General features: G+C 36.4%; 1 protein-coding gene across 1 annotated transcript; it reads right to left on the bottom strand.

Annotated features, from left to right (window-relative positions):
* Positions 1-9,012: 9,012 nt before the first annotated feature.
* On the bottom strand, positions 9,013-10,343 carry LOC113361761 (glucan endo-1,3-beta-glucosidase 1-like). Its single transcript, XM_026604897.1, has one exon. It carries the CDS (start codon positions 9,768-9,770, stop codon positions 9,144-9,146), a length of 627 nt encoding a protein of 208 aa, XP_026460682.1. The 5' UTR covers positions 9,771-10,343; the 3' UTR covers positions 9,013-9,143.
* Positions 10,344-11,030: the final 687 nt, after the last annotated feature.

Here is an 11,030-nt window from a genome sequence, read left to right as displayed (position 1 = left end):
GAGTATTGAGGCTCATGTCTCTCATCGAAGCATGAAAGCTCATGCCGCATGAATCTCTGATTGGGAATACTATCTCTCAGAGTATACACAGATGTGTGGTCTCTCAGATGAGGAAACGGCATATCTCATAAATACTGAGCAATTTCAGTAATTGTTTCTATATATAATTGAAAGATTAGACGACTCCTAGACGACTTACCTGCTAGTATAAAGAAATAACGTCTTCAGGATGTAACAATGTTTTCCCTGACTATGTAAAGAAAATATGACGCTTCAACAAGCTCATATCGCTCAATTCTCAGATAATTAATGCTCTCAGACAGCATGCCTGCTAGTATAGAGCCATCAAATAATTATTTATAATCTTTAAATTCATTAGCTGAATATTTGGAAACATTCTATGTTCTTCATAATATTTCATTACTTCAATTCATGATTTTCCCAGAAAAATTCCATGGGTTAGTAATAAATATTCAACGAACGGGCATCTGAGCCGCTATCGAGTAAGCCGCGACCAAGATGGTGCAAGTGTACTCAGCAATAATGCAAAAACGAGCATTCAAAAACACGAAGAAACGATGAACCTATGAAAATTAGGAAGAAAAATAAATATAAAAAAATATTAGCAAAAGCGCTAGGGGACTGGGCCCACCTGCCGGCCGATCACACCATGGCCAGTCCCACGCCCAATTATATATTTTATCATATTTTATTATTTTTCCCTGATCTCATGAAAATCCCTTCATTTGAGCAATTCTCCTTCGTCTCAAGGAAACTCCCCAGTCTCATGGTATTTCCTCGTATCAAAGAAATAATAAAATTAGGAAAAGTGTCGTGGGACCGGGCTTACTAGCCGGAAGGCCGTGCCCTAGCCGTGGTCGGTCCCACACTTCATGTTTCCTTATTATTTTGTTATTATTTCCCTCATCCCATGAAAATTCCCTAATTTCATGATATTTCCCTCAAATCATGAAAATTACATAAAATTAGGGAAAAACTCACGGGACCAGACTCATTGGCTGGTCGGCCATGCTCTAGCCGTGGACGGTCCCACACGCCCTTGTTTTATTATTTTAATATTATTTGTTTCCCTCATCTCATCGAAACTCCTTCACTTCAAGGAAATTCTCTAGTTTCAACAAACTCCTTGATTTCATGATATTTCCCTAAAATCATGAAAATAATATAAAATTAGAGAAAGTGCCATGGGACCGTGTTCATTGGTCGGCCGGCCATGCCTTGGCGTAGCCAACCGCACACTTCATGATTTCCTGTTTTATTATTATTATTTCCATAATCTCATGGAAATTCCCTAACCTCATGAAATTCCTCAATTTCATGGTATTTCCTTCACATTAGCGGAAATACTTAAAATTAGATAAAATTGGGAAAGATGTTGTGGGACCGAGCTTGCTATCCGGACGGCTATACCCTAGACGTGGCCGGTCCCACACCTTACAATCCCATATTTTATTAATTATTTTTCATCATCTCATGAAGATTCCTCAGTCTCAGGAAAACCCCAAATTATTTTCTCAAAATGTTGCTCAAACGTGCATCAGAAAATATCGAAACTCTCAGGACTGAGACACAGACATTATGTTTACACGGGCATGTCTCCTTGACCGACCAAGGCCAGCCCTAGGGCTTGCAAATATCCGGTACCACATGTTTTAATAATTTTGACCTAATTTGCTCAACTGCTCATATTGGGTCCGAACTCTTCTCAAACAACTTGGAGTTTGCTCAAACGACCATCAGCTGGTCCCACGACCACCAAGGGTCGGTCTCATGCCCTCTTGGCCAGTCCCTCATCTCTTCATAATTAGGTTTGATCACCTAAAGCTGAGACGAGCACCATTTTAATAAAGGATTAAACCAGCATTTAATCATCCTTTCACCAACTGGTCTTCAAGAGACTTTGGTATTTTTCTCATTTGAGAATCTGGATGTTACATGGTCGAATCGTCATCCCATGTAGCCCTCCTTCACTCTGTGGTTTATTTTCAACAAATCATCAATTGATCAAAAATTAGGGTTTCGAATCCAGAGCTCTGCAAAAACATAATTCTGAGTAGATTCAAACACTAATAATTTTACGTTGATCACGTGATAAACACTTTAATAATTATGCTCGGCTCAGATGTCAGCATCTTAAATTAACATTTTCATTTGATCCTGATACCAAAAATTCATCAAACGAGCAACATCTGCTCAGACGAGCAATATTTTCTTAGACTAAGGAATATTGATTTAACTATCAATATTCAACGATTCAGCAACATTTGCTCACCTTAAGTTGTCCGATACCTTTGTCTCAATAGACATGTCAATTCATGAGTCTCAGAACATTTTCAAATCACGTTCGACTCAGAAATACAAGGACTCATCGTTCTATGAAGTCAGCAACTGGCTCCACAATCACGAGACATCAATCGTGTCACATGGTGGATATTAATTAGGGTTTTGGTCTGGAGGCCTATGACACGTGTGTTCATACACACGACGAGAATGTGAGCAAGTATTGCAATCAGTTGGAGGAGTTAGCAAAGTAGTGAGTAGAAAATCAACCAAGTCTCCGCACGATGAGCAACTGGTTTTAACACGATTTCCACTTCTGCACTCTTTGACTACAACAACTGTCACACTTCATGGGATCAAGGTGTTTACAATTCTATAAATATAAATAAGTCTCTAAATCATGATTGAAACAACGGACAATCTCTCGTCAAGCATAAATACAAGAGATTAAGAACTCATCATTCAATCAGAATTTATATTATTTTCTTTACGTAGAATACACAACACACTTACAATATTTGATCACCATTGATCTCACACATTTCTCAGCTTCCCTCCTATAGATCAACCCATCCTCTCTTGTGACTGAATTGACTCTGGAACGACCATATCTTGGTCTAGGCCGGAGTCTTACAGATTGATCTCTCGAACTTAAAGCACTTCCTTCTTGCAGTGCATCTGTGCGAGGTTGAGCATTTTCTCGGGTCAAGGAGTCTCCTCCGCACGGTCATCTCCTCAATTCCGTAAAAACCAGCAAATCGTTTTTCCCCATCTACAAAGGGTTATAATTCAATCATTAAATGTATTTACCAAGCACGAGAAAGAGATGTAATTCTGACTCATTTGAATTAGAGTTGGACACTTGGTATAAACATTTATTGAGTACGGTACACACGATGGAATAAAGGTATCATATAGTAGTAGCCAACTACAAGATATATAGAGAGTTTAAAAGACAACAAATTCACTATATATAGAAGGTCATACCCCTGCTTGTCAACTTCAATGGAAATAAGAAACTTGTCCAGTTAATACACTTACCTTTAGATAGGTTTATTAATTTTTTATGATTTGATCTTGGACTATTGATTGTATGGTAGTTTAATAAATACTTTTTGAAAAGATAATTGAGAAGAATTAAATTCATTGTCTGTACTTATGGAATTAAAAGTATATCATTTTCACCTGTCTGAAATACTCTAAAGCACTTGAGATATACTTAAAAGTACTTGGGTTAAAAAAGATCATTCATATATTATGATGAAAAGTATATGATCTTTATGAACTGTAATGCTCTAAAGTAAATGATATAAGTTTTATTTTGTTACGTTATAAGGCCATACCACTTATTACACGAAGCTCTTAAGGAAATATATTAAACTGCTCATTGAATTGTTTCCTAATATAATACCATGCGATGATTGGATCATCACAGGTAATAGCCAAAGCGAAGAAATGCTCTATATTTTTTGCCTAATTAGTATAAAGATTAAAATTTACATGAGCTCTATAAGAACCAAGAGCTAATCACACTTTGTTAAGTTTCTACGAAGTCTGTGAAAACGGTTATTGTATGAAAACTAAAATGTGAGAGTGGGAATGCATCTACAATTACCTCTAATGAATGTGAAAGGAATCACATTTTAGATAAAATAATGAGCCAATTAGTCTAGTGAACTGTAAATCACTAATACTTGGATAATTGAATCCATATCGTCACCTAAAATATGATGTTGGGAATTGACTCATTTAGGTTTTGACATAATCATAAAGATACTTTGGTTGTGATATGATGTTCAGTTTTGAAAAAACTCAAATGGACATCCTTTTATTTGAGTGAACAAGAAAATGAGAATTACAAAGTTTGAAAGGTTGCAAAGTGACGGCATCTCTCACAATTAAATCTTTCTAAACTACTAGAAACACCACCTCCCCTCCCATTATGCTTTTAATGTAATAAAGCATGTAAGTCATTTTACAAAGTCATTCTTTAGTAAAAAGGATTCTGATCATCCTAAGATGCAAATGGTAAACAACCCATTCTTCTTGAAGAAACAAGGTAATATTTGTGAAATCATCCTAAGATGAAAATGGTAAAAAACCCATTCTTCTTGAAGAAACAAGGTAATATTTGTGAACATATACATGCAGAATGCAGACCATTCAAGTGATTTATGGCTCTGATGGATGATTCGAAGTGTTGAATTATTTATTCATCACAATAAATAATACGTTTTTTAAACAATCTTATACAATTGAAGGACTCACAACCTTGTCAATGCTAGATATTTACATCAAAAGAACTTGATCAATATTGTATGTTTAATAGCATTTATGTAGAACATCCTCACCCCATAGTCTCGCAGAGGCTACCATCAAAGGTTACAGATGGTGTCTAAGGATAGGTTGTGCGGAACAACCTTCCTATAAATGCTTGGGGGATGTGAAATATTACACGTATATTGTTTATTCATTTTAGAATCCACAATTAGTCAACCTTTTCTTCTTACTAGTTGGTAACTGGATATAAGCCTGAGATTTGTATTCTTACACATTTTTGGTTGTGTTATATATGTGCCATTGCGACTCCACATCGTATTATAATGGGCCATCAAAACGATTAAGTAGTTATGTTGGATATGAATTCCCAATAATTATCCGCATTTGAAACCTTTAACATGCAATCTCTTATATGCTATATTTACGGATCGTCACTTTAATGAGACAATCTTCCCATTGCTAGGGGGATATAAGAGAAGAATTTCCTAAGGGAACGACATGAATTGTCGTGGTGTGTTCCCACTCAGTTTCATATTGATTCTTGTACTCCACAAATGTAAATGTGGAATGAAAAGAATTATCGATTTCATAAAGTGCACTAATATCGGCAACCTTACAAGATCACACATACCAATTGCAAAAGTGCCTGCAAGGTTAGAATTCTTCAGTATGTGGTACACCATAAACTAAGGTATTGCAACTACACTTGGTGGAAGTGTAGTTAAGGCCGTGGCTCCGTAAAGGAAGATGGAGAGACCACCAGGTTCAATAAATGCTCACCTAGAAAGGAAGTAGATGAGTAAGGCACAACCTAATTTGTATCATTAATGAAATCATGTCATTTGATTGTCTCTGACTATGTCCATAAATAATACTGGAGGATGCTTCGAAGTTTAATGATTCTAGAGAACAGTGAAATCCTAAAGGATTATGAGAACACACACACGAGTCAATGGAAAGATCGTGCGAACATATTAATGATTATTTTTATACAGAGTTGGTAAAGGAAATAGAGCACGATGAGATCGAACCATGCTTTCAAAGAGAATATTTAGCCTACACAATCCTGGTAGAATTTGATTCTTTGACAAACATATAGGTATTTGGCGTGGTAGTGCTAACCAACCAAGTGTAAATCATGTGGACATACATGATTATTTATCACAAAGTGCAGTGAGAATAATGATGTCGTAAAGTATAAAGAGTTTCCTTGTGGCGCGAGGTTTCTTACAATGGCCTGGAATTGCTTTACTCTCTTGTAAAGAACTTTATAGCTTTCTGTTACTTATTTGGCTTGGTACTTTCAAAAGGAATTGAAATGAAGTATTTTTATGTGGTTATTACTTATCTATGTAAGGATTAAGAGATATACATATTTACAAAAGTGTTTTAATAGCATTTTGTCTCCAAAATAAATTGACTCTAGACAACGGAGTACGTTTTCAATTAGATTGGAATGTTCACTAATGAATTGAAACAATCAAGCGAATTTGGTATACCTGTCTAAGTGAATATTTGATTAGGAATGGATAAACAAGTAATGTATTTTTCCTGCGTACTCACGAAGAAAATTCCTAATTTGGAGTTGTAGCTATCTAAGTCGATGGTATAGACATGGTATGCACTCTTAATCAAATAAGAGATTGTACAAGCAACTTGAAATTCGAATTGGAGATAAAAATATGAGAGAAGCTTGGTATGACACCAAACTTGTGGTATATTATTCCACCAGTTTGCATATGTCCAAAGTTGTCAGGAAATTTAACAAGGACATGCATCCTGCTAGCACTCCCATGATTAGTTAAGGTACAAATGTAAGAAAATGACCATTTCGTCTATGGTGAAGATATGTTTGGAGATGAAATTCCTCTATCTAAGTGCAATAAACGCATTGTTGTACTTAGCATAATGTACTCGATCAAATATTTCATCCTCGGTGAACTTGTTAGTTATCTAGATATAACTTACCACCTACACAATGTCTTTAAGAATGGTATAATGTTTTATCCCTACAAATACATAAAGGGGAGTGCTAATGGAAGTGCAATCCTGAAGTTGTTGATTATAAAGGAATAGTAATCTCTTTTCCCATGAAAGTAATTAGGGCATGATTCACTTATTTACTTTCTAAATTCACTTTTGGAAAGTATATGACTAATGGAGTTGCCTGGAAACTCCTCTGAATGGAATCAGGGGGAGATGCCGACATCAGGGGGAGGATCTAAGGATATGATGTCAACATATTTAACTCCGAAATGTGAAGCTGTGTTGTACCCTTTTTCCCTTCGATCGAGATTAGTTTTTACCACAGGGTTTTTGTTACTCGGCAAGGTTTTTGTAGAGGCAACCATAACTACACTAATTACATGATAAATGATAAAGACCTGCAGAATGCATTCATATAATTTCTTCAGAATCAAAGAAATGTAACTCAATAGTTTGTCAAGTGAAACCACTTCCAGAACCAGCACAACAAAGCAAGGAGGCACAAGTCAACTAGTAGTATTGATACTACTATTGTGTATCAATACTAGGTGCTCATCAATATTATGTATGGGTAATCAGCAAAGGCATACTTTCAGACTTATCGTGCTGTACTCTTTTTCCTTCCTCAAGGTTTTATCCCATAGGGTTTTCCGTTGTGAAAGTTTTAACGAGGCAACATATGCGAGTTCAGCTTTGTTCTAATTTTTCTTAATATTGTACTCTTTTTCCTTAGTTCAGGTTTTGTCCCTCTGGGTTTTCCTGGCGAGGTTTTAATGAGGAAATAGACTTAGATGCGATGACCATCGAGGAGAGAACTACATTTGAAGAACTACGTCTAAAGCACTATATGTGAAGCACTACATATGAAGCATTAATATTGGACCGCACAAGGGGGAGTGTTGTAGGTCCTTGAGCCCATGTATGTGTGGCGGATATAGGTGTAACCAAGGTTTACCTCATAGCCTATATATAGAGGCTTAAACCTATGTAACATGTAACTTATATCTAATCAATAAGAGTTCTCCTTCTTCTGTTCTTCCATATTCTATTTCTACTTCAACAATTACATGAATATAGTGCCTCGATCTTGTCCTGTTCATGATATATAATGCAAGATCAGTAAACCCGATTCCTCTTGGTAATATAGTATGATTGATGAAGTGCACTCCATAGAGATGCCATCCAAGGATCAAAAGCACCTTCATATCTGTGAAAAACAAGGCTTTATACTCTAAATTGAATATGAGGTGAATCTTAAAACTAGGAAAGCGGTTAGCTCTCGTGTACAAAATCTTAAAATTAATAGTAATATTGAGAAGTCTGACAACACTTGCAAATTTGATCACAAGTATCCTAACAAGTTTTCATTACAGTGATACAGAAGTGGAAAACGTAAAATAGTACAACAAAATTTTCATAGGTTTATGAACCATAATGCATGACAGACCCAAATACTTTGAAATTTCGAATTACAACAACCACAAATGAGAAAAAGAAAAGGGAGAGTGCTATAATTGATTGTTCATTGTACTCAGTGTACTGTGGTTCCATCCAAACTGTGATTATCCACATGCAAATCAAGTTTCAGATGCACAAGAAATGGTGTTTAATTTTCTCCGAATTTTTTATTGTCTAATCGGAATTAAAGTCATGCACATACAAAATTTTTTTCGCAACCAAATCAAAGTCATGCAATTGATCTAGCAAACAATATATTCGGGATTACGTACCTCATTGTACATGATATTCAAGTGGTAGTTAGGAAAAATCCTATGGTATGGAGGTAAAATCATCCATCACATAAGGAGTATCCACATATATGTGGACCCTCAGCAAAGAGTGGAGTTAAAACCCACTATGGTGAAAAATCAAAAAGATTAATCCATCCGGTCAATAGGTGGTCAGACTGAAAAATATGACGTTTTGCAACAGATATCAGTGTTTCTGATTTGAGAAAAACACTTAGTTGAATCACTAACAGTTATAAACGTTGCAATATGTCATATTTTTCAATCCGTAACACTAAACTGAGTCAGCAGCGTTTATATCCGTCACTAATTAATTTCAGTCGAAAAATAGAAAACTCCATCTGGTCATTAAGTGACCGGATGAGAATAAAATAATAATAAAAAGAATTTGATCCGAACACTTGGTGTCCGGATGGACTCTCCGCAATGTCCTCCATTGATTTGAGGAATACCCTCTTGACCTCACAAACATATGGATCTTGAAATCATCTATAGCAGCACTTTTTGGTCCATAAGATGTGGACTATCACAAAGATGTGGATGATTTTTTGCTCCATACGAGTTGTCGTCAGCATCATTTGTTTCTCAAGAAGGGGCCGGTTTGGGTCTTTTAACTTTTCTCCGAATTTTTAATTGTCTTTTGTTCAAGAATGAAATGAGTAAATATATACATTATATAGAGTGCCGACACTGGCAGTATCATAGTAAATATCTTATAAAGTTTGTCCACTTTGTCAACAGAAACACTGTTCATAACATTTTTGCGGTAATAAGTGAAACAGACATTTTTATTCTAACACTGGTCTGCACCTCACAGTTATAACACTCTCAGTTGCTCAGAACCCAAGTCACAAGAATAAGCAGTAAAGCTCCAGCCGCACCTAGTTTGGAGTATTTAAACCCCGAGGAATTGGGTGATTCAAACCCAAAGCGGTCACTAAATATACATGCTCCGTGACTCGGGTTGGTACGGGTGATATTCCCGAGACCTCTGAAATCACATGTTCCGGTGAGCTTTCCACTCAGGTAATAATATGAATTGAATGCGTAACTGGCATGTGCAGCAACGGTATCGGGATCGTGGCATGGTTTCCCCTCCAACAGAGGGGAACAATCCACCCCATGACTACAAACCCAATCCAGAGCTTCCTGCAACTTACTCTCATCGGCCGAAGTTCTTGCAATACAGAAAGTTGGATCTTCGTTCGTGTGCCTTGCCAATACAAAACCTGATAACTGTATGTTTGGTGAAGTGTGGTAGTAACTTGGTGGGGAAGAATTGACTGATGGTGGTGGAGATGAGTAATCATATGGCGGGTGTGGTGAATTGGACAGGTTTGGATGACCACAAACAGACCCTACATTATTAGATACAGAGATAGAGACCAAAGCCATTGCAAGTAAAACCTGAAGCCATACACGACCCCAACAGTGGAAACCACCAAAATTTCTCATTGATTACTATAATATTCTTCCTGTTCTAAACCAAAATGTGATCAGAGTTTTTCTTGTTTCTGGTTTCTTCACTCTTACAGAAGCTGAGAAGAAGAAGGGAAGAAGAAGAAGAACTAGTTTGGATTAGTATTGGAAGAGTAGTTTGAATTTATAAGTGATTTCATTATGACTTAGTGTAGGTACACAAAATATGTTCGCCACGTGGCCGGATAGGAAGGCACGAGATAGGACTGAAGAATCTCACTTAAAAATCTCGGTCAGTGACTTATCAAATCAAATGTCAGAATTACCTCATCGCTAGCTAATAAGGCAGAGCACGAAGAAGAAGCACCCTAAAAATGAAGTACCTTGTATAAGAAGAATTAGTTGGAGTACCCAACAAGACACCCACCACGAAATAAAGATGGACGAAGTAAGGTTGCTTGGCTGAAAAGATAATTAACGAAGTCAATAAACTACGGAGCAATAAAGGAGACAACTGTCCCGACAAACATTCAAAATTGTCAGCGAAAGAAAGGAGAAAACTTTATGGAAGAAGTAAAAAGCATCTCGTGAAGATGCTTACGAAGTAAAATGAGTTGTATACCATTAAAGATGACTGGCCTATAAATAGGGATCCTTGGACAATGAAAGAAGGGGAGAGTACTTTGCTTAGGGTGAGAGGTTAGGGTTTCCTTGTACTCGAGAACTTGTAATTTTCACTACTTAGAGTGATTAGTTAATAAATAATTTCCCATCAGCAACCTTGATCATGTCTTAGATTTATTTCTCTTCTTACTTGGGTGTACTACTGGATTTCCGGTAGTTACACTTAGAGTTATGTTCATAAGTAAACATCAATCAGTCCTCAAAATTTATTAGATTGAAAAGATCACTACGTCTACCAATTGAGTTCCAGTTTATTAGGTTGAAAAGATCAATACATCTACCTATTAAACTCTGAGTTTATTCAAATGTCTTTTTTAGATGATGGTGTTGAAAGTAAGCCAAGTAAATATCACACCCCATAAATATACATGGGTAAAATAGGAGAAGTTGAAGAGTGGAGATAATTTGCAATAGTAGATAAAGGATGAGAAGAAACGAAACACATGAGTAAAATAGGAGAAGCTCAAGAGTGGAGAATAGTTCGCAATAGTAGAAAAAGGATGAGAAGAAACGAAACCCGCATAAGACTTCAGTTAGTTTTCTTTATTCTTTCTATACAAAATATTTGTGCGGCCAACCAAGATAGGTGATTCGAAAAATGTGGATGTGATC

This window comes from Papaver somniferum, chromosome 3 (assembly GCF_003573695.1).
Source record: "Papaver somniferum cultivar HN1 chromosome 3, ASM357369v1, whole genome shotgun sequence".
Classification (NCBI taxonomy): Eukaryota; Viridiplantae; Streptophyta; class Magnoliopsida; order Ranunculales; family Papaveraceae; genus Papaver; species Papaver somniferum.
The sequence above is the reverse complement of the archived record's forward strand: the minus strand, read 5'-3'. Positions and strand labels throughout refer to the sequence as shown.

Excerpts from the sequence above, each read along its gene's own strand:
- LOC113361761 (XM_026604897.1), bottom strand. The coding sequence starts at position 9,770 with ATGAGAAATTTTGGTGGTTTCCACTGTTGGGGTCGTGTATGGCTTCAG.